The sequence below is a fragment of the Alexandromys fortis genome, unplaced genomic scaffold, assembly GCF_014885135.2.
Source record: "Alexandromys fortis isolate MF-2015 unplaced genomic scaffold, M_Fortis_MF-2015_v1.1 scaffold_180, whole genome shotgun sequence".
NCBI classification, from domain to species: Eukaryota; Metazoa; Chordata; class Mammalia; order Rodentia; family Cricetidae; genus Alexandromys; species Alexandromys fortis.
The window spans coordinates 3,198,725-3,223,808 of record NW_026068143.1 but is presented as its reverse complement, the minus strand read 5'-3'; the positions used below and the strand labels follow the sequence as shown (position 1 = coordinate 3,223,808).

The 25,084-nt window shown below is 34.1% G+C and overlaps 1 protein-coding gene across 6 annotated transcripts in view; it reads right to left on the bottom strand.

Annotated features, from left to right (window-relative positions):
* Positions 1 to 25,084, bottom strand: part of Diaph2 (diaphanous related formin 2) — a 773,854-nt gene that overhangs the window by 365,091 nt on the left and 383,679 nt on the right. For all 6 annotated transcript variants that reach the window (XM_050126860.1, XM_050126858.1, XM_050126856.1 and 3 more), the window contains one exon: positions 22,952 to 23,081. In XM_050126860.1, the coding sequence (XP_049982817.1) occupies positions 22,952 to 23,081 (130 nt within the window). The remainder of the gene's footprint in view (positions 1 to 22,951; positions 23,082 to 25,084) is intronic.

Below are 25,084 nucleotides of genomic sequence, written 5' to 3'. Positions count from 1 at the left end.
CAAGGCCAGCTGGCCTGGGTCTGAAAAAGCCTGGGTTAAAACCGGTCTTGCTGAACATAGCGGACAATGAGGACTACTGAGACCCCAAAAACAATGGCAATGGGTTTTTGATCCTACTGCACGTACTGGCTTTGTGGGAGCCTAGGCAGTTTGGATGCTCACCTTACTAGACCTGGATGGAGGTGGGTGGTCCTTGGACTTCCCACAGGGCAGGAAACCCTGATTGCTCTTTGGGCTGACGAGGGAGGGGGACTTGATTGGGGGAGGGGGAGGGAAAGGGGAGGCGGCGGTGGGGAAGAGACAGAAATCTTTAATTAATTAATTAATTAATTAAAAAATGAAAAAAAAATTAAGACGTAACAGGGATTATGCTAAGATTTGCTATTTTTTTCTGTGTATGCCTCTGTGTGTGTGTGTCTCTCTCTCTGTTTTTTTTTTTTCTGTGCATATTCATCTACTTTTTCTTACAAGGGTGAATTACATTTCTTGACAATAGAACTATACTTCTTTGCAGATAGCCATCATCATGCAAAAATGGATTACGTTTTCTTATTTCCTTTTTGTTGCTTTCCTTTTGTAATAGAGAATGTGAGTGTCTGGTTTTGGAAAAACAGATCTCTAATGTTCACATCAGCACTACAGCAAAAGTACTAGGTCTTACAACATGAATACATACGTTTGTTTGAAAATAAAAACAAAGTAAGTCTTTTTAGCTGATCACAGATCCAGCATTGGCTTCCTTTTTCTATAAAAGCTAAGAGCCTGTCAGAGATTAAACAGGAGGGGAAATTGTAAGAGATGAGAACAAGAGCAACACCATGGATAAGAGAATAAATTAGAGAAGGTTGATAAAACTACACCTATGTACTGTAAAAAAAAACCTTGAAATAATGAAACGATAAATAGATCTGAAAATTAAATGCAAATGCTGTTGAATGTTAGTTGATGACAACCCAGGAGGAGGTTTCTTCTCTAAGTCATATGGAATTTTCTTCTTATTGTCATTTTTAGCACATTGGTAACTAAGAAGCTGTTTGACAGAATACTTGGAAGTCTGCAAATGATTCAACACCCAAAGGGATTGCTAATATGCTTTCTGACAGAATCAGGATTTGAAATTTTGTAGCAGGTCGTCGTGGTAAACTTAAACAAAATTACACTTAATTAGAATAAACACAAATATTAGTTTTATTTCAAAAAGTGAATTACATTGGCCTAGAATTTGTTATGTTCTAATTTATGTACAGTTTCTGTTGAAAAATAAAACAAATAGAGATAAAGTTTTAGTTGACCACAGAGCCATAATGTACACCCACAAAGGTAAGATTAATAGAAAAAGTAAGATATTATAATTTGTCATGGATTATACAGAAGTGGAAATAAGAAAGAACAGGCAAATTTAGTGGCAATTCATTTGTATTTTAATAAATGCAGCTTTCCTGAAGATCAGAGAGTAAAACAGCCCCACTGGTCAGCCTTATAGACCATGTAATGGTAACAGACACCTTTAATCCCACACTAGTTTCCCATAGAAACCGGGTGGCGTGTGCCTTTAATCCCAGTGATGCACACCTTTAATCCTAGCCCTAGCGAGGATTATAAAATAAAAGGAGACAACCCTCATCCCCAGTCTCATTCTGAGATTCCTGGAGGCAGGGCTGCTATTTTCTGCCTGAGGTCAAGGTAAAAGCCAATGGCTGGCTGCTTTGCTTTTCTGGTCTTCAGGTTGAGCCCCACTTTCTATCTCTGAGCTTTTATTAAACATGCTTCAGGAGCAACCACCATTCTGGATGGGATAATCATTAAGGAAAGGTTGAGAAAAATTATATATATATATATATATATATGTGTGTGTGTGTGTGTGTGTGTGTGTGTGTGTGTGTGTGTGTATGTATTGTAAAGATATACCATGAAAATATGGACAAATTGGGAAAGCTCTTGGGAGAGCTTCAAATATTTGAATTACTATTATAAAGAAGTGGGGCATCTCAGATTCTGTATTGTCTCTAGCATGGACCTGACAACTTACAAGATGACAGATCTCATTATAGAAAGGGTGACATATTTTTAGTGAAAGGAGCTTAGGAACTTGTAAAGGAAAACTTCCACATTACCACTGCCCCATTATGAAAGGCGATTAAATTGGATGATCTTCTAAGGTCTCTTCCAACAAATAAAAGATTCCACATTTCTATGAAACAATCAGTAATCCAAGTCATGGAACAATCACCAATTCAATATTTCCTACCATTTTACATTCTCTTACTTATTCTAAATTTTAGTTTGGATGGTAGATAATCAAAATTCCCAACTGTCCTAGTATTATAAAATACAATTTGGAGTTCAATTAACAATCATAATTAATGAACTCACTGAGATACACGTTTGTATGTTTGCATATTTGTAACATAGCGAGTTGGATTTATGATTACAGTTTATGTCAGTTGAAGAGTAGAAGGAGAGAAAATATGACCAAGGAAATCAGGAACACGAGGGGATGATCCACCCACTGAGACAGTGTGCCTGAACTAATGGGAGCTCACCAAATCCAGCTGGACTGGGACTGAAGGTGCATGGGATCAAATTGAACAATCTGAATGATTCTGACAATTGGGGAAGACTGAGAAGACAATAATAATGGCACTGGGATTTGTCTGTATGGCATGTACTGGCCTTTTGGGATCCTGGTCTATTTGGATATACACCTTCCTAAGCCTGGATGGTGCAGGGAGGACCTTAGACTTCACACAGGGCAGGGTACCCTGCCCTCTCTTAGGACTGGAGGGGGAGGGGAAGAGGATGAGCAAGGAAGCAGAAGGGAAGCAGGGGGAGGGGAGGAAGTGGAAATTTTGATTCCTAGTATTAGTAAAGTAATAAAGAAAAGAGACTACTCATTTCCTCACGTGAAGCTAGGGAAGAAAATTCACATCAGTAGATTGAGCTAAAAAGCTATATGTTATACTATATAACCCCTTACCTCACTATATTATGATATGCATACAGACATATAATTGTGGACATATGTGTGTATATGTATAGTAAAGGAAGAAATACATGCATATATACATGAATGATATAACAATAAAGGTGAAGGAAAACAAGACAGAGTGAGGCAATGTCAAAGCCATTTGAAATAGAGCATGAAGTGCAAGATTAGCAAGCTATTGGCAGGTGTTCAGATGATAATTAACACTTGTTTGTCAACAAAAGGAAAAATTCAAAAAGAACAGAAAAATGAAAGAAAAACTCATGGCTTTAGTGACAAAAATTTCAATAGCAAAGTAGAAGCAGAAGGAAATACAACCATAGGGTTATAGAAATAGAATATAATACAACATTTTTTTTTAAATTTTCCTAAGAATCATGGTTCTTGTTGTTCATTAGTATTTGAAGATTAGTACATTCAGTTCTCTTACAGACAACCTAGAAAATACAAATAATATCCATTTTCTTTCTCCTTTTTTTCTTCTTCATGCAGTACATATTTATTTTAATGAGTACAAGGCTTTTTAAATGATAGTTGTAAAACAAAATAGTACCATTTGCATATCAGAGTAATCAGTACTACCAGCTTGAATTCTGTCCAGAACAGAAATGGTGGTAGAGAATGTGTCTCATGTTGATCAGTTCAAAATCTGAAACTACAGCTTTATAAGTCTGCAAAAAAAAAATGATTTAAAAAATGCTACTTGCATAAGATGCTAAAATGGAGGAAAGGCCTGCTTTAATAGCATGAAGTCAAGAATAAGCAAAGTTAGTTTTGCAGCCCACAGGAATTTGACTTTATCTTCTTATGACCTGGGACTTGATTAACTCCCTGCAATCTGATGATAGTATTTCCCGGTCTACTGAAAGTCTTCTGGTAGCTCCAGCAATGTGATCCAAGACAGTAACTCATATTTTCCTATTTGAATGACATATTTCCCAAAATTCTTTTCTTGATATTTTTTCCTATTTTTCCTTTCTTAGACTCTTTAATGTAATGATCTTTCAAATCTATCAACCTAATTATTACTTTTGTATGTACAGATTCAAAATTAGGTAATTATCATCATCTACCTCTTTCTTAAGGGAAACACCATAGGTTGTACTATCTAGCAGGTAATACTAGCTGTACTCTGTTTGATCTTCAAATCAGAGGAGTTAAATAATTTTTAATTGAACTAAGATACTTCCTCACAAGTTACTGCCACTCCTCTCCTTTTTATAAACAAACAGGAGAAAAATATAGATACATAGCAAGCAATTCAGGCACAGGACTATATTGTATCTTCTCTGTGTACCTAAAAAAGAATACTGCTAAATAATGCTCCCTAATGCCAGCTAAAATTATTCTACTTCCGGTTCTTCATGTTTGGGCAATTGCAATAAGAAAACGATTAGTTCCTACTACTTTAGTTTTTTTCTTCCATCTATTTTCTTCACATTTCTCAGATCACTCTTTTTAAAACAACTAATAATCTTCTAATACTTAAAATCATTGTCTCCCACCCAAACAATGATCATACAATGCACACACATTAAAGATCCTTACAATAATTTACTAGATGTATGGAAGAAAATAAACTGTATTAGAGCATACAGTAGGGTTTTAAATCTGTTTGTTTTTGTTACCACAACAGAATATAACATTTTTAACAATTGCTATTCAGGAGAAAATTATTTGTCATAGTTCTTGAGGCTGAGAAGTTCTGGAGGTCAAGATCAATGCAGTGATAGTTTATAGATATGATTGATGATTCTCTGTGCCTCCAAGATGGCACGATACTACTTTGTTTTCCAGCAGAATCACAGTGTCCACACATGATAGACAAGCAAAAGAGAAGGAACCAACTCTTTCGACAACTATTGTTGGGGCCTGAATCTTATCCATAAATAATCACTGTCATAACTTAATCACCTTATAATGATACCACATTTGAATACCGGCTTCACATTGTTAATAAAGTTTCTGCACAGTAAATTTTGGGAACAGTCAGAAAATAGCAGTGGTGAAACAAGGATAAATTGAAATAAAATCCTATCTCAAGTTCTGTGACATTTTTAAAGGATTGTCCTGCAATGCAGGGTTCATAGTAGTCTTTTAATATTAATAACAAACATTTATACCAATATAATATTTCCCACATCTTAAAACGTAACAATCACCCAATCATACTGTTAACCAATGTGCAAGGAAGCCATAATTATCATCTAGACTTTGAAGCTACATATTGGTGATAACTCTCCAAAATAGAGGAATACTGCATTAATGATAGCAAATTAGAAGGAGTCTGTTTGTAGCATTGGTCAGTGTGAGACACAGCATCACAGTTTTCTTATTTCCAACCTAATCCTTTATTCAATAGATGAAAAAAATCAATAAGCAGATTGACTTTTTTGTTGTGCTGTTTTGACATAAGGTATTCATAGCACAAGATGCATAAATTTATAAACAAATTTTCAAGAAAAACTTTACAATTTTTAAAAAGTGAAGTAGAAAAGAAAGATGGGATGGAAAACAGACATACTGAAAGACTAACAGGGACAGTACGCTGTGAGTACAAATTCAGTAATGAGATGACTGATGATGTTTGATAAGCAAAGTGAAATCATCAAAATCTAAAGAAGTTCAAATCTGTGAACTATAGAAACTTAGGAAGGACTAGAATCAAGTGGATAAAACACTGGTCTATTTGCAAAAATATTGATTTGTAGAACTGAAATACTCGCACTGGTAAAAATGAGAGCAAACATGAGAATTCCAGCATTAACTATATAAAATCTAACAACGCAAAGCAGGAGTTTTCTCTCAAGAAAGGAGGGCAGGAACTTTTCCAAAGAGAAGAGAGAGAATGACACTGAGAAGTGCTGTCACATAGTAAGGAATACTTCAAACCCAAAATCCAAAATCAATTTGATTTAAGCTATTACATTTTGCAGAAGAATCAGCAACCAGAGGGATTTCATCATATAGTGTATGTTTAAAAAGGAAAAAAAAAAAAAGAGGATTGAAGACAAATGCTTTAAGATAAAGAATAGTTAACAATGAAGAAATATTAACCCTATTATGGCTCAGAGCTATCTAGGACTAGATCACCTGACTGTTCTTCTTAAGAGCAATATATCCATTGCTAGGAAAGAGGTTCATTCTTGATACTGAATGATAGAAATATGGAAATGAAGGAATTCTCATTTTCATACTACTCTAATGGAGAGTTGCTGATTTTATATTGTAGTTCCTAACGTTTTAGAGTTTAGGTAGGTAGAACTGAGTAACATAGAAACTTCTAAGCACTCTATTTGATGACATGTGAATAGGCATATGAAGGATACCTGAACCAAGTATTCTGTAAAGTAGAAAACAATTCACAAATAAACACCAGAGAAGATATATTGTCACTTAAATTTACATAGTCATCGGTATACCTGCAAAGTAACTGATTTCATACATCTTTCCTCTGTAAAAAGATTTTTAGTTCTGCTGGCACTAATCTTTGCAAGCTTGTCAAATTCTTAAAATGAATTTACCAGAAAAAGTATCATCTGGCCAAACTAATCATAGGCAGTTGTCAGCTACTTTACTGAATATCATCAGTAGAAATGACCAAAGGAAGGGAGTTTTTAAAAGGCAGCAAATCCAACAGAAGTACTACTACTTTAGTACAAATTTAGTAATTAATCTCCATGAAGGCAGACATCAGTGCTACAAATAACACAATTTGTCATTAAGATCTAGCACAGAGCTATTCTTACTGCCATCAGAATCAAGAAAGGATTTTACCAACAGAGAACAGAACACTTCAGCTCTTTGAAGAAAAAAAAATAAGATCAGTTGTTCATGAATTTTGTACAAAGAGAGTTCAGGGAATTTTTAAAAATATTTTCCTCATTTTACTTAACTGGTCAAATGGCATATTATATTTTACATTTTATAAAATGTCAGGCAATACAGAGCTATGGCCCACCTATTGTGATAGTATTTTAATGCTGATGTGAAATGCCAAGTTTATTATGTACTGGAGGAACAGCATCTGGTATTCATGATCATGGAAATGCAAATGGTATTTCCTCCAGTACTTACTTCTGAGTAATAAAGCCTTATAAAATATTTGTTATAGCATTTGTTAATCTAATTAAAATTGGTTCACAATGAAATACATATGTGTCTTAGACAGTAGGAGGGTTAGGGGCATTAAAAATACTCTTTCATCCAGTGGACAAAAACTGTGATAATTGTTACTATAATCTTCTGGCTGGATATCTTCTGAAAACTTAAGATTAGATCCTCCTTTTTATTCTCAATCCTTGTGCTCCACAGCCACCTATGATCTTCTTTCCCCCCCTTCCTTTATAGAAAAGCATGGCAGCAAGTAGAGTTATCAGATATTTCTGTCATAGTCTTTACTAGGTTAGTATTCTCTAAGGAGAGACCAGCCATACCATGTTACCAACAAATGTCACTTGGAACTGCTTCAAGTACTTCACTTTCTTAAATATTTTAAGGTGTCCACACTGATTTAGAATTTAGAATGAATGACCAGTCAAAATCAATGAACACAATTAACAATGGAACACAGTATATCATAGTTTTATTAACAGTTCTTTATAGACCCAAACTCTTAAAAAATATAACTCTAAGAATTGGATTTCTGAAGAATTTCATGCAATGTATTATTTAAAACTTTAATGTTTAATGGGAAAACAGGTTTAGAGGCATCAAAAAATTAATTTTAAGTACATCTTTTCCATTAAATATCTAGGACCATTAAATATATATTAGCCTAGCTCTTCACGTAACTAAGTCCTAAAGGATGATTAACAAACTGTAGGACATGCCTTCATCAAACACAGGGTAACATATTCCGAAGGCGATGCAATTTTACTCCTTTTTCTTTCATAATCTTTGGTTATTATTTCAAAATGTAGCAACTCCACTGGGCCATTATGCTGGCTTTTCAACTTCAGTTTTCAGTATGTTGGAAAGTTAAAAGACAGACCTCTGACTATCTGTGGAAACTTTACATAAGCCACACTACCATATGAAGTTCAATATTCATCTCAAAAAGGGGATGAAAAACCATACTTTACCTCACAGAGTTTTGTGAAATACAAAGTACACAATACACACAAAACCACACTTATCAGCTGCCTACTCTGCTAAATTCTTAATAAATGAAGTGCCTTTGTATTGCTTGACCCCGCAGTTTTAGTTTACTACTCTGTTTATTTCCCATTCTCACTTGAAACAAAGATATACNTGGTAGCAACTTGTCTAAGAAAGACACATGTCTAGGGACAGTAGTCCAAACATGCTATGCATAATAATAGTTTCACAGAGAAAATTAAATGCCTACATAGATGTAGCTATATTCAAGCACTGTGCTGGCCTTCAGGGATGGACAAAATGGAAGTCCAACGGAAGATGTTACACTTTCATTTGTTGTATGCAGGGAAACCCTATATGAAGAGAATGAGAATCTACCTGATTAGATTTCAGCTTGGAACATATTAGAGGGAATCTAAGGGAAAATAATACAGACTGGCATATAGAGGTATATTGTGGGAATAATGAACAGAATGCCATTCAGTTCATCCGTAGAACACAGACCATAAGTAATAACTACAAGAGACATTTTATAAGCCAGCAACTTGATTTCAGAACAATGGCTTTGGAATTTGATTGTTAAATAGCATCATGATCAGTTTTGTGCATAATGGGAGCTCCATATGATACTTGTGTTAACTCATTTCAGCTCTTTATTGTCTAAAGTATACTTTTAGATGTTTTTTTTTTACTGTGATTTTTTTCCAAGCAGTGCATTCTGAATGCGGAAAAAAGAGCTATGTGTTACTTTTTAATGATTTAGTGACTACAATGTTTGAAAAGGAAGGTGCTAGATAGAGAGGTTTCTTCAAGCAATGATGATATCCAAGTTATTTGCCCTTTTATAAATCTAAACTCAAAGAATACGTCTGATTGTCAGTTCTGTTCCTAAGCAACATCAACAAAAGGTAAAATGTCATCTGTACTAGTCCCTTTACTGCAAACCACAAAAGAAATCTCAAGAAATAGCAACAAAAAAAATTTTGATTGACTCATCGCAGTACATGAGACAATAAAGAAGAGGAAAAGCCAGAATTAAAATGAATTCAGGTCAAGAAAAAAGGAAAATGCTTACATTATATTTGTTTTCAAAAAAATCAGATTCTCCACAAGTTCAATTAATTTTTTCTTAATTTGAAAAATACAAGTTGACCTTGTATTCATTAAACCAAGAGTAAAGTGTTGCTATATATCACAGAAACAAAATTTCCCCAAGTACAACAAACATTTCTAATTAAATGAGGTGACATGATGGACAGAAGAGGAACTATGAGGTGACATGATGTATAAAAGTAAGAAGAACTGGGTCCAAATAAAAGAAAAAAAAAAGATACCAAGAGATAATACATAATAAAGTTGGCTCCATTTAAACTCATTATGACATGAACAAAAACAAAGTAGCAAATCATGTAACTTACAGGGGAAAAAGAAAACTTTTGAGAGAGAATGCTTCCTTTGCAATGTCTAGAAGGAAGGATATATGTACATTTATTCAGGTTCTTTTCTCCTAGTCCTGGAACTCATGTATCTTTTCACCTCATTCCATGGTGCTCCTTGTCATCTTTCTCTTTAATACTCTAGTTTGCTACTCTGCAGCTCTCAAAAGGGCATACTAAACAGCTCTGCCTGGATACCACTTTTCTCTTAATTCCCATTGCCTGAAAATCCTCCATGTCGTATTCTCAGACCATATCCACTGACATTACCCTCCTTCTAAACTAATAAAACAGTACCTGCTATGCTGCTCATTTCACTTCCCTCAATGCCTGAGTCCATGAAAAGGGATATACTCCATTCTTCCCTGTGACCATTAGATGATGAAGATAGGAGCTATACCTGGGAGTCCAGAAACTTAGTCCTAATTGTTAATGTTTGAGGAGCTGCTGTCCTTTTACTGTGTGTAAGTGGTTAACTACATATGGAAGACTAAGATACTGAACAAACTCTAGTTGCTACAAAGTTTCATCAAATTTTTCTTCTAAAGTAGGTGAAGCAAAGTAACTAAGCTAAATTTAATCCTTCAAACTCCTTGGCAGCAGGTGATAAGTTAAACTTCAATGTCCTCATAAGCAGGTACATTGATCACCGTAGGAAAATTATACATTAAAAAATACAGACAACTCTTTGCTCTTTAGCCTAGGGTGTGATCGGTGGTGAAATAAGATTGTGATTTAATATGTAATCCCAATTTAAGATTAAAACATACTCTTATTTTTGCCCATTTAAAACATTGTCATTCTACTAAGTAGGAAAACCTGTTTATTTTATAATAAAAATTGTAGAATAATGAGGTGTTGAATATTCATCTTGAAAAATTAGTAGCAGTGGGTGTGGGACGGTATAATATGAAGAATTAGTACTTGGGAGGCTGAGGCAGCAAAAATATTAGTTCAAAGCTAGGCTGGGAAGTGTAGAAAGTTTCAGGGCAGTTAGGATCACACAATGATATTACTTATCAAAACAAAACCATAGTATACACTTGCACCTGTGGCTTCAGTTAAGCTGCTAGTTTAACTATTCTATTCCCAAGGCATTCACTAAACTTTGGATCAGATTAATTTAGTATTTGGCCATAATACTAATCCAATTCTGAGTGTCTTTTTGATGCCATTACCTAGGTGCTACCAGGAAGTACTTTTGATCTTGGTTTCCAACTTAAGTTCTATCTTGGCTAGAAGGACTAAATAGATTGAAAAAAGTTTTTGTTAATTTGTTGATCAGTTATGGTGACTTAGTTTTAACATTTTTCAGACAGTTTCTATAATGAAGGAACCACAATACATTATCCACTTATATACCATAAAAGTAGTATGTGCTAATTTGAATGTTTACTAGATATTTGATCACATTCATAGCCACCATTAGAACCACAGTTTCTAAATGGGTATGCCAATATTTAGCCCAGGGTGACTTCTAGAGCTGAGTTATGAACCCCATCTGAAATAGTGGATTTGTAATGGGACTGACAATTTTAACTATAGCAGCATGAAAAACATGGACGATAATAAAATCCCTGCTTAGATATAACTCACACAAAAAGTAAAAGCCAGAGGCTGTGAACAGCTCAGTACATTTAAACCATTTTTCAGCCCATTTGAAATCCACAGACTTCTGTATTCCTTTCCAAGCACTACCTAGTAGTCTTTCAAAATTCTGTTTTGTCTGACTAAAAAGAAAAAAACGCTATACACATGAATATGTCATATGACTCCGTATGAAACATTTCCCCTTTATCTTCATCTAATAAGAGTGCCAGTGAGACTTTCATGAAATAAATGTTATTCTTGCCTGGCTTTGCTTTTCATATCAATACCTCTGGGAATAGACATGGTCAGTGAATCTGAAGAAGTAATAATGTGCCCTGAAGATGCTGGTTTTCAAAGGCTGTTAAAGTAACACTGTATTTGAAAAATCAGGGTAAAGCTAAAAAAAAAAAAAAAAAAAGGATAAGATTGCTTCACAACAATCTAATTAGCAATTTGTTTTTCTTCTTGAATTTAAAAGGAGTAGGTGCTATTTTCTTTCATGAAAATAAAATAAAAAAGACCCTGGAAAGCAAGTATTTTAGGAAGCTTTATTAAGAACAATAAAGAAAGTTGCTATTTTATTTGTTTGCTTATTTAACGAAGCTAGAGATCACACCCTGGGCTTCAGCCACTTTAGATAAGCCCTCTGTCCTTGAGCCACGCCCTAATCCTGTTCTTAACTTTATACCTAAGGTATTACAGTACTCAGCCATCCCTGGCTACACACACTGAACCTTTTGATAGTTGGCAATAACAGTTCTGGAGAAAACATTGCCAGCCTGTGACAGAGTGACTGTTCTTGCCTGTAGATACCCTCTTCAGGTTCAGTTTGAGAAATAGAATAAAACAGAAGTGATCAAATTCATATTAACTGTTACTGGTACACTTTGGTAATTAGGTATGATAGACTGAGCTTTTCTGTTTCCTTGTAGTCCTGATATTTGCTAACAATTTAATAATATAGCATTTAAACATAAATATAGCATTAAAATCATCTTCCAAATTGCTGTGTTTGTCACACACACGTCACATTTAAAAAAAAAATACAAGCCTGTGTGGTGGTGGTATTAGCCTTTAATTTCAGCATTTTGTGGCAGAGGCAGGTGAATCTCTGAGTCTGAGACCAGCCTGGTCTACAGAGTGAGTTCGAGGACAGCCAGGGCTACTCACAGAAACTCAGTCTTGTAAAAATTCACCAACTAACAAGCACACAGACACACACACAAACAACAACAACAACAACCAAACCCAAAAAAGGAAACGAACAAAAAACACTAGCAGGCCAAAGTCAGACAGGACAATGAAGATCATTAACTTATAGTTCCTTGGGAAACAAGAACAATTGATCACAGATAAGTTTCATGTGTATGACTGATTCTTTTTTCAAAGAAGGTAATGTTCACAGATAGGATATTCTACCTTGATTAGTAAATGCAGAAAATTAAATTGTACCTTCCAAGATATTTCCACTTCATTATCATTTAAAATCTCAGTGTAGTTAAGTATATACTCTTACATGCTAACTATTTCAAATGAAGGTAAATCTTAGAGAAATAATTAGTTTGAGGGGAAAAAAGATGCAATACAAAATATCAAAACATTAATTGTTTGACCTCACAAAACACTGAAGTTTTAGACTTAGTCAAGCAAAATAAATTCTTATACTTTCTAAATTAATGAATGATCCCTGATCTCAAAGGATAGCACATAAAGTATTGAGCTTCATTATCTCACTTTCTGTGTACATGTGCTATTATACTTTATTCTTTCTTTAATTCATCTAAAAGCACCCTAAAAAGTTAATATGAATATTGTAACCCTGGCCTCTAAGTTTCTTTTCCTGTTGGTGTGAGATAAAATGCCCTGCAGAAAATAATTTCAGAAAAGGGGTGTTTTGTTTCTGACTCACAGTTCATGGGAGGGGGAGTAAAAGGACCTTAGCACAAACTCACCCTAAGCATACCTACTATGATCATTACTTTATTGTAACTAATTTATAGGGATATTTGGTATAAGGAGGGGCCTGCTTATTCATCTTGGCAGCCTGGCTACCTTATCCCCCCAAAAAACACACAGAAATTGCATTAATTAAAACACTGCTTGCCCCGTTAGCTCTAACCTCTTATTGGCTAACTCTCACATCTTGATTTAACCCATTTCTATTAATCTGTATATCGTCACGGGGCAGTGGCTTACTGGGAAAGATTCGGCATGTTTGTCTCTAGTGGATAGATTGCATTTCTCTCTGACTCTGCTTTTTTCCTCTCAGAATAGTTTTGTCTTCCCTGCCTACCTAAATTCTGCCCTATCAACTAGGCCAGGGCAGTTTCTTTATTCATTAACAAATGAAAGCAACACACAAACAGAAGGAACTCCTACACCAGATATTTTTGAAAAGAAATTTTTCTGTTAACTTCTTTAAATTTGCAGCCATGTTTTAAGACATACAAGTAACCACAAAGTCCCACAGTAGGTTTAGATAAAGATAGTAGCTAGACTCACTTGATGCTGAATAAACATTCACTGAGATGAATGTGCCTAATGCGATACTATGTCCAATATTGTCATAATAAAGAAGCCTAATGATATCAATCATGCCAAAGAATGTATTATTTTTGGATACAGCTACAAAAAAAAAATGGAAACTCTGTAGCAAATGTACCAAATGAAGAGGTTAGAAAAAGTTTTCTCACCCACAATCGAGGCAAAAAACTCTTGAAAGTCAGAACAGAAGCTTTTCTAAAGAAGGATGGGAATAAAAGAAAGTCACACAAAGCATAATATTGCTGGTAAATGGAGGTGATATTTTAGTTTTGGAAAAAAAAAAAAACATGGAAGACTAGGTTCTGACATAGTCATAGTGAAAATGGTATAATCTACCAGCCAAAAAGCCTCTGGAACATAAAGGCTAAAGTATTCTAACAAATAAAAGTCACAATACCCTGACAAGTAAGCTACACAAGACTTTAAGAAACATTTGTTAGAGCCAGGCGGTGGTGGCGCACGCCTTTAATCCCAGCACTCAGGAGGCAGAGACAGGTGGATCTCTGTGAGTTCGAGACCAGCCTGGTCTACAGAACTAGTTCCAGGACAGGCTCCAAAGTCACAGAGAAACCCTGTCTCGAAAAACCAAAAAAAAAAAAAAAAAAAAAAAAAAAGAAACATTTGTTAGAAGTTGTGGAGTCACTAATCGCCTGAATCTGTAAGGTACTGGACTTGAATCCAAGCACTGCAAAATTAAATAAATGAATAAACAAACAAAAGTGAAGTATATTGTACACATTATGCAAATCCAAACAATGTATGTTCAACAATAATATATTAGAAACTTAATGCAGAGAGGGTAACTCTCACCATAAATGTTTGCATCATAACTAAAAAAAAGAAACACATGTTTGTTTTAGACCTCATATTCTTTCTCTTTACTTTCTGTTCAGGTTGTTATTTTGTTTTCTAGAATAGGGTCTCACTATGCAGCCAAGGATGGGTTTGAACTTGCAGCCAAGTCTTAGCATTGGAATTTCTTTTTCTTCTTCTTTTCTTTGTTTTAGCACTGGAATTTCAAGCAAACACCTGGCATTGTTTTTATCTCAAAAAAATGGTTTTTAAACACTCAGGGGTAACTTTGTAAAAATAAGTAAATTTGTTGAAAGCAAGGATGTTTTAAATTAATATTTGTTTCCCTAAAACTTAATGGTATTCTCCTACAATGTTCAAATGTTTATGGTATTCACAAAATAGAACAGAATAGAATAAAATGGAATCTCTGACAAAATTGCTCAATTATTTAAAACAATATACACACCAAAATCAAAAAGAAGCTAATCAAACATATTAACATTTTTATTAAAATGATATTGTATTATGTGCTCTCAGTTTTATTCAGACTACTATCACTTAACTAAACTCAAATCATTCTGTGATATTAGCAGAAAGATGGCTCAGTGGGTAAAGGATTAATCTTGCAGCCAAGACTGCTGATCTGAGATCTGACTCTCTCTACACCACCCATAAGACAGAGAAAATCAACTCCTTCAGGACTTTCAAGTTGTCCTATGACTTCTACTTCCACGCACACAGAAACACACATACACAAACACACTAATGCATGCTTTCCACATTGGTATAATATGACCTTTTGCTTCTAAAAGAAAATAATTCAAAGTCTGAATCTTCTCATAAATTGTACAGATTAGCACTTTCTCATATCTTCAATACTGTAAGTGCTCATAAGAAAAGTGCTCAAAAAACACTAGAACTTTGTTCCCAAATTAATCGTTTTATCAGGAAATTAACAATAGAGAATCAGAAGTAATTTTTCAGGCATTAGAAAAAAGACAGCAGCTACTGCTGCTCCTATTGGCCCTATGAGAAAACCCTTAATGCCCCTCATAAACATCTTTTGTTTGGTGATCTCCATAGTTCAGTTTCTCATTAAGTCAGTTGTTTTTACTGTTAACTTTCTCACCGAAAGAACTGAATTAGAGTAGGAAATACTCTTTAGCCACGCTGTTTTAAATTGACTTGCCTAGCTTCCTTTCTTTATAGTGAACAGTAACCAACTACTCATAATATTTTATTTTGATAAATAGCCCCTTCATTAAAACTGAATCAATTGTTTAATTTCAAATATTTTATTGACCACTTAAATGTATCTGGATTGCTGTGTGTGCACTGACTGTAAGTCTAATCAGGAAATAATCTGTGAATTTAAAAAGTCAGTCTATGAAGTGCAGATAGAAATAATTAAATAAAAATCCGAATGTGGAATGTGCTCTAATATCAGTAATGCTCCAATTCTGCTACTGACAGCAATAATAAAAAGATAATTCTGTGCAATTGGAGTAAGACAGCCTGTAGACAACTACACAGAGGAGGGGCAGTTATAGCTATAGTAGGATTTTTAATCGCTCAGTGTTTACTTCTGTATATTTTCCAATATCTCTTTGCGAGTCTCAAGTGTGAAAATATGGGTGAAATTTGAATAGTCTTCCATACAGCAGTGTGATCATGGTCAATTTCTTCATCATCTGTGGGAACATTTTTTCCACTATAAAATGATTAAGCTGGACTCAGTCTCACTCTGGGTTACTTTTCGCTGTAACTAGGTGACCTCTAAAGCTTCTAATGGTTCTAATGTACTTGAATATTTTTCTCTTTCCTCCAACTTTTAAGTTCTAATATTTGACATTCATTATCACCTAATGTTTCTTAAAATGTTTTGATTTTGCTTTCTCTACTCTAATTTACATCTTTATTTCCTAGAGTTTCCAAACAAGATTTTGTTAATGTTAAACTTCCCACTATTAATCCTGCGAAGAAAACAGTGTAAATATGTTGTAATATGAGCGGTGGGCCGCTTCCTGCCACCCGGCTACATTTACCTGAAATAATTACACAGAAACTGTATTCTTTTAAACACTGCCTTGCCCATTAGTTCCAGCCTCTTATTGGCTAGCTCTTACATATTGTTCTAACCCATTTCTAATATTCTGTGTAGCTCACGAGCTGGCTTACCAGGAAAGATCTTAACCTGCCTCTGTCTGGAGTGGGAGAATCATGGCGACTCCCTGATTCAGCTTCTTTCTCCCAGCATTCTGTTCTGTTTTTTCTGCCTACCTAAGGGTTGGCCTATCAAATGGGCCTAGGCAGTTTCTTTATTAATAAGAAATCACTCCCACATAATAAATAAATAGTTAGCAATATGACATAGAAGCAATACTGATATCAAAAGGCAAAGCTGACTGAAAAAAATATAATTTAATTCATAAGAAATTAACATTGCTTGTGGAAAACTTAACTAGTTTTTATATAGTAAAACAGCACTAGTTTAACTGAAATGAGACCAATTTTGGATTTATGTAAAACCTTAGGAATAATAATGCCTTCAAATACATTAATATAATTTTCCTGTATTGAATAGAATAGTTTTAATTGAACTTTACTAACCCTTTTGGTTAAATCTCTGGAGCTAACCTACAAAACAGTGAAAATTTTAAATCAAACTACAGAAATCCTGACAGCTAAAAATTAAAGTGAAGAGAGTAGATAAAGAATTCACCAAATATGTCTAGTAAATTATAAATACTTCATACATTATATGTCTATTATATATAAGCATATATTCACATGTTTTGGTTAGCATTTCTATTGCTATTATAGAACACTACATCTCAAATTAACGTCTAGTTCATTACTAAAGGGCATCAGGGCAGGAACTCAAGGCAGGTACCTGGATGTGGGAGTGCTTGCTGAGTCTGCTTTCTAATATCACCCAAGAACACCAAATCAGAGATGGCAAAACCCAGAATAAGCAAGACCTTTTCACATCAACCATCAATCAAAAATATCCACTACAGGCTTACCTCAGGCAATTTGATGAGGGCACTTTCTGAATTGAAGTTCCCATTCCCCAAATGTCTGGTTTTTGTCAAGTTCACATAAAACAAGAGACAGAGCACCACACATGTATAATCATTAAAAACAAAAATTAGGAAAAAGATAATTGTGGTTATAAAAGATATTTTTTAATGTTTGAGGATATCAAAATCTGTATAGCCACAATTATTTCTTTCATGAGACATACTAACCTGTTAGCCACTAATGAAAGGAACTGTAGACATAAAATTTACCCCAGAATAAGATAATTAAAGAGTATTATATAATTAATTTCACCAATAATAAGATATTATTTTCTATTTGCTTCTGAACTTCAGATATAAAAAAATTTATGTTCAGAAGAAAATACTGTATTTTCTTTCTTTACTTGCTTGCCTCTCCTGTCCCAGCAATAACAGCTAACTAAATAACTAAACAAATTCAAATAAAAACAAAACCACTTTCGAAATCTCCAGGCAATGTTTCATAAACGTCTCCCACAAAAGTAACCCTAATGGAAGCGAAGATTGAATATACACCCCTAGGGATCTGCTGCAACTGTGAAATTTCTTTGAAGTCATCTGTTTTATTTTAAAAATTCATGTGGCTTTTGCATTCTACTCAGTAATATATATCTGTTTTAATGTAAAGATGATGTGTTTTCTTCAATACCTTTGAGTTACAGAGCTCTAGGAAAATATGCTAAGTTGATACCAAAGGCGTGCTTCTCTTAGAAATGCATAATTTTAAATCTTAGCTTTGTGAAAAATAAAGATAATTATACAAATACAGGTTTCTTTACATTCTACATACTTCTTTGTTTTTCTTTTGGCTCAAAGTGATGACATTTCCCTCCATTATCTGTAATTTTGAGGTGAGGTCTATGCTTTTAGTACTGAATGAGAATGTGCCTTTTGCTTGCCATACTGAACAGAAAACATTTTTTTCATAAAGTGCCTGAATTCTAATATTTACTAAAGATGGCCACAATTGTCCATTACATGTGAAATGTAGTGCATTCATTAATTCAAGTTTTACATTATTTTTATACTTCCAATTTTAAAAGTTTGTTCTGTTTTTTAATAGAAGACAACCATTTCACAAGGAGGTGATCCATTTTCAAAAATAAATTAATTATATAGTGTTGATCTATTTTTTATTTCCACTGGGAGAGTGTGAATATTATGCATACAGTATATTTAACACAGTAATGAAGATGACAGAATTTGACCCATATGACCCTAAAATTTATGTTAGGAAATCAAAGACAAATTAGACTCAAATATTAAGGAAAAGCATTTAACTATAAATAACACAGAATGACTTGGCCTTTCACCATTTCTTTTCTTCCTGTAGAGACTAAATTTAAAAGTTTTTTCTCCTGAGGCTTTGGTAACAAGACGTTAGTAAGAAAGGAAATGGATTTTGAACAGTGTTTTGACAAATGATAGTCAGTTGTCTTAGAGGACAAGGCAGGTGAGACTTTCAGGCATGGGATGCAGCAGGAAATTGTACACAGAGACAAGATTATTATAAAGGAATAAAAATGGCTCAAGAGAATATATTTGTTGGTATACTGAAAGAACTAGGAGGAAATGAAAGTGGGCTGCAAGCAGGCAGGGTGTGATTAAGAAGTTTTTGAGTTGAAAACTCTGAATTTAACAGAGAAAGAAAAAGAGCTAGTCAAAAACAAGTGGAGAGGGAAGATTGCTGCAGCCCAAACAGTGAGATAGGAAAAGAGTTATTTGGCAACAGTCTTGTGAAAACACTGGCTGGTTCAATACACAAAGCAAGTAATCAGAAGACAATGGATAAATTTGGCTGTTGAAATAGACAGGGGGAAAGAAAGTCATGGAACTGTTAAAGAAAGAAATGAAAGGATTCGTCAAAAAGCTCAAGACATACGAAAGAAACAAAGCTGAATAAAATGCAAGCTTAGATGAAACTTGAGGAGCTAGAAGACATATTTAAGATTATTCTCTTCTAACAGTCAAAACATTGCAATGGCCTTACTGGTGGATCAAATTTTGATACTATTATTACTATCAGTAATAATGATAGTATATAAGAGGTGTGTACTTTCTAAGTAGCAAGGATCTTATATTATGCTTTGCATATGTTAGTTCACTTATTTAATCGTACTGCTACTGAAATTCAACATCATTTTCTTTCTTTTTTATTTATTTATTATTTATTTATTTAGTAAACATTTCTGTCTCTTCCCCGCCACCGCCTCCCATTTCCCTCCCCCTCCCCCAATCAAGTCCCCTTCCCTCTTCAGCCAAAAGAGCAATCAGGGTTCCCTGCCCTGTGGGAAGTCCAAGGACCACCCACCTCCATCCAGGTCTAGTAAGATGAGCATCCAAACTGCCTAGGCTCCCACAAAACCAGTACGTGCAGTAGGATCAAAAACCCATTGCCATTGTTCTTGAGTAGTCCTCATTGTCCGCTATGTTCAGGGAGTCCAGTTTTAACCCAGGCTTTTTCAGACCCAGGTCAGCTGACCTTGGTGAGTTCCCAATAGAACATCCCCATTGTCTAAGTGTGTGGATGCACCCCTCGCGGTCCTGAGTTCCTTACTCGTGCTCTCTCTCCATCTGCTCCTGAATTGGACCTTGAGATTTCTGTCTGGTGCTCCAATGTGGGTCTCTGTCTATGTCTCCTTTCATCACCTGATGAAGGTTAATATTCAGGAGGATGCCTATATGTTTTTCTTTGGGTTCTCCTTATTTAGCTTCGCTAGGATCACAAATTATAGGCTCAATGTCCTTTATTTATGGCTAGAAACCAAACATGAGTGAATACATCCCATGTTCCTCTTTTTGGGTCTGGCTTACCTCACTCAGGATAGTGTTTTCTATTTCCATCCATTTGTATACTGTCACTAAGACAAAAAGGCAACCCACTGACTGGGAGAAGATCTTCACCAACCCCGCAAATGACAAAGGTCTGATCTCCAAAATATATAAAGAACTCAAGAAACTAGACCGTAAAAGGCTAATCAACCCAACTATAAAATGGGGCACTGAGCTGAACAGAGAATTCTCAACAGAAGAAGTTCAAATGCCCAAAAGACACTTAAGGTCATGATCAACTTCCTTAGCGATCAGGGAAATGCAAATCAACACAACTTTAAGACACCATCTTACACCTGAGAATTGCTAAAATAAAATACACCAATGATAGCCTTTGCTGGAGAGGTTGTGGAGTAAGGGGTACCCTCATCCATTGCAAACCAGTGCAACCACTTTGGAAAGCAATGTGGCGGTTTCTCAGAAAATTCGGGATCAACCTACCCCCGGACCCAGCAATACCACTCTTGGGAATATACCCAAGAGATGCCCTATCATACAACAAAAGTATATGCTCAACTATGTTCATAGCAGCATTGTTTGTAATAGCCAGAATCTGTAAACAACCTTGATGCTCTTCAATGGAAGAATGGATGAAAAAAGTATGGAATATATACATATTAGAGTACTACTCATCAGTAAAAAACAAGGACTTCTTGAATTCAACATCATTTTCTAGATGAGGATAAAGAAAAATCACTCCCTTAATTCTTTGAAAATATAAACGATACAATTAGAATTTGAAATTTACAATAACTTAAACAGTCTTGATCTGGTGTCTGCCTTTATCAGTTGTAACAATGACCCTAAATATTTGTTATTAATGTTTTGGAAGCAATTTAAAACATATAAGCATTTTATAAAATACAGTCACATGTTCTATATTAGAATTGTATTATTAGGTGATTATTTTGTGTAAACATGAGTATATATTCTAATATTTCTTTGACATCACCAGAAAATACTGAATAATGGGAAAATGTTATATACAAATTCCCTTGATCATGAACTTCCAAACCTATCAACTGTGAGAAGTAAATCTATTTTCATTGCTAATTACCCAAATATGTGGTATTCTATTGTAGTGAAATAAAACACAGTAAGCAATATGTCTTTCTGTATGTGTGTCCTATTAATAAAGTTATTTAGAATTAAACTCAGTTCTGTTTAGTTCAACTCAAGATAAGTAGTTTAGATATGGTCACAAAAGGTATCCTAAATATAGGAATTGAAAATAACCACCATAAAATTGACAGGACATTTTATTTTAAACTAAATTTATGTATTTTCTTTTAGAACTGGTTCTATTTATTAAAAAATGTAATGACGAATATTCTGATAGAGGACAGGTAAAATAATAACAGCAATTTTTAGCTAATATTTGAACTGGTTTTATTTGTGGTGCTTTATATATTTCAATTATGATAATATGCTACTGATACATGTTGTTTGAAGTTCAATAATGCCTCTAAGTTAAAGGTATACATTAAACACAAGGAATTCAAAAAAGCTACAACATACTTACTAATATAACTTTCTATTATATTATACAATTTTAATATAGAGTAAAAATACATAATAGTATGAAATCATGATGTATCTTCAATAATTAATCTTCATCCACAGCACAGGACACACAAAAAAATAAAAATAAGACAAGGATCTAACAATCCTATAGCAGCAAAAACTGTAGAATAATATTTACAAGTGATATTCTGGGCTTTACAGACTCTCCCTTCAAAGCACACTAATAAGATTATTTAGTTTGTAGTAAGTTTGGGAAACATGGTTTTGTGTCCTTCCTTTAAGCCTCAAAAGTTACAGAATATAATCATTACATTATATCTTTCTCTTATCCAAAAGAAAAAAAAACTAAATTTTCACCCATATTATATCACGTCGAGACAAATATTTCCTTGATCCATCCCCCTTGTACTTCTTAATCACTTGTTAATGTAGACAATGTTGACAAAGCTACTTACCATGCCTTAAAATCTTACAAACTTTCTGCTCCACTTGTGCTTTCATTCCTCAATTCAGTATGCTATGATGTAAGACATGAGTCTGCCTTGGATATTTCTAAGGTGTCTACCTTATTCCTATGGCCTCATCATCAACTCTTCCTCACTTCTGCCGTAAAAAGATTATACAAGTACACCTGGCACCTACTGAGTTATCTGTGGAAAGAAAGCCCTATGCCATGCTGGCAAAACTTCAGCCTCGTATTTTAGCCATTCCAAAGTCCTTTCTCTTTAGCTAAACTACAGAACATTATCTTTAAAACATTCTCAAAGAACAATGTCTTAGAATCATCTTGAAATCAAAAAAGTATGATTCCTTTACAGCATACATTTAAGTTCTTATCAACTTAAAGAATAGAATGAATGGTTTGATTTGAGGTCTGAAAGGTTTAATAACCTCACACTGTTTAAAAATGAAGACGGGTAATTTAAAAGTACAGTGGGCTCAAATATAAGTCAACCAAAACTATCATCCCACTTTTCTTACATCAACAAAGAACTTTTATGATTAATATTGCTCACAGCTTCCTTTTAAATCTTCTCATTTAAACTAAAACACATAGGCTAAGAATAGTCTTAATCGATTACCTTTGCTTGCACTTTCCACATGTTCCAGCTCATCAGGAAATTTCAGGATATCTCGGTATTTTTCCTCACATATTTCAGCAAGAAAATGCAAAAGGGTTGTTTTTTGATCTGCTGACTTTGTATCTCTGATCTGGAAGGAAAAAAATAGCATTTTTTTGTGAGATAAATAGATTATTTTTCTAAACAAGTCAAAAAACAATGAGTGAATATAGATCATGTTGAGGTTCACTTGAACTTTTTTTTTAAATTAAATTGGCAGTTGCTTCTTTAATGGCATCTAGTGACATAATTCATGATCTGAAAATGAACTTGGTATTTTATAAAGGAGAAAAACACTAATTCAAGTAGCAAATTAAGCCTTAATCTATATTTTCAAAAGATGTCTGAATCATTATGGCAAAATGAACTACTCTTTTTATGAGACACAAACACTCATTTAAGTATTTATAGTAATAGCCTCATTTAATGTGTGTTGATGCTAACAACACTCTGGTCTTTGTATTATTATAAAAATATATTCTTGAAAGATGCATGCATTTGTGAGATTAAATTTATTTCCAGCTATCATCGATGCAAATTCACATAAAGAGTCAGCATGCTTTATATATCTTTTCTTGCATGGACCATAAGAAAAAAAATACAAAGTTGTTTCATTCAGAATTATGAACCAAAATAAGAATACACAGTCATGGAAACATGCAATTATTTATTATATATTTGCTTAACATTGTACACTTTTTAGAGATACTAGAAAAAATGTCATCAATAGAATGATAAAAATCTTTAAAGGGTAGAACAGAAAAAAAATTCGGAGTCTCTAATATTTTCTTATTTAGATTTCTTATACTAGACACAGCTGCAAATGAAATCAAGGATTTACTTAGAAACAATTCATAAATACAAGGCAATATATCATATTTTTCTCAGTTTATTGGATGTTTTAATTCTATAAACTTTAGATGATGGGTTTATCCACTGGTTTTTATACAGATTAGGGGTTTTTAGTTTTAAGGATTATTCTGTTTAGAATAAATACATTGTCTTCACAAACAGTTTGGGGAATGACTGCAGAGGATACTTGAGTAATTACAAAATGAATTAGTCTTTGTTGTTTTAATAACTAAAAACAAAAATAATCATAATATTATTATATTAGGCTTATATCAAATCTGTTTTATGCTAAACCTTTTATCAACTATTTATATCCTCATGAAGTGAACATATTATAGAGAAGATTAGCCTCAAGATTCCATAAACAAATGGCCACAGGAGGCATAATGTTCCAGGGTTCATCATTATTTCTTTGAGAAATTCTACAAAAAATAGTATTTCATATATGGAAAATATTTAAAATGCTGTACTCATGCTCATTCACCAAAAAGCTTTTAGTACTACAAGGTTGAATCTGACAATCCAAGGACAAGCTGTAAGAACAAAAAGCAACAGGAACCTCAAGGCAGTTTATCTTAAGTATGGCTAGCAGCTATACAAGAATCAATTACAGGCTCTGGTCCTCAAAGACAACTCTTTTGCTGGGGTTACTGTGTTATGTGCTCACAAAGTACATCATTTTTACAGTATGTGGGAAATTTAAAAAAAATCCCTTACAACTTAACATCCGAGATTCCCTCCCCCCAAAATAAGTGCCAAGATAAATTTCAGAAAAAAATCTCCCCTCCCCCACTTCTCAACAGTAAGAAAACTGACTTTTTCCAAAGTCTATGGCGACAAAGACATACAAACAAAGAAGAGAAAATGAACAACAAACTTGCACACTGTTCAAGATACAAAATTGCACATGTATTTTACAGCTGTTAAAATTGTACATAGGTAATGGTGCAAAATAAACAGAAAAATGGTATTGGAGTCATATGCCAATTTTATGCATTTCCTTTCCTTTGTCAGTCATATGGCAATTTTATGCATTTTCTTTTCTTTATCTCGGCTTTACATTATTTTACAGTAAAAACTTCAGCTTTATTTAGCATTCTTAAACTGCTGAATTTACACATTTATGTGTGTAACAGTATGTGGCTATTTCTGTGTTGTTTGCATGTGTGTGCACATGTGTGAGGATTTGTTCGCCTGTGTGTGTAGGCATTGAGGACATAAGTCAATATCTGGTAGTATCTT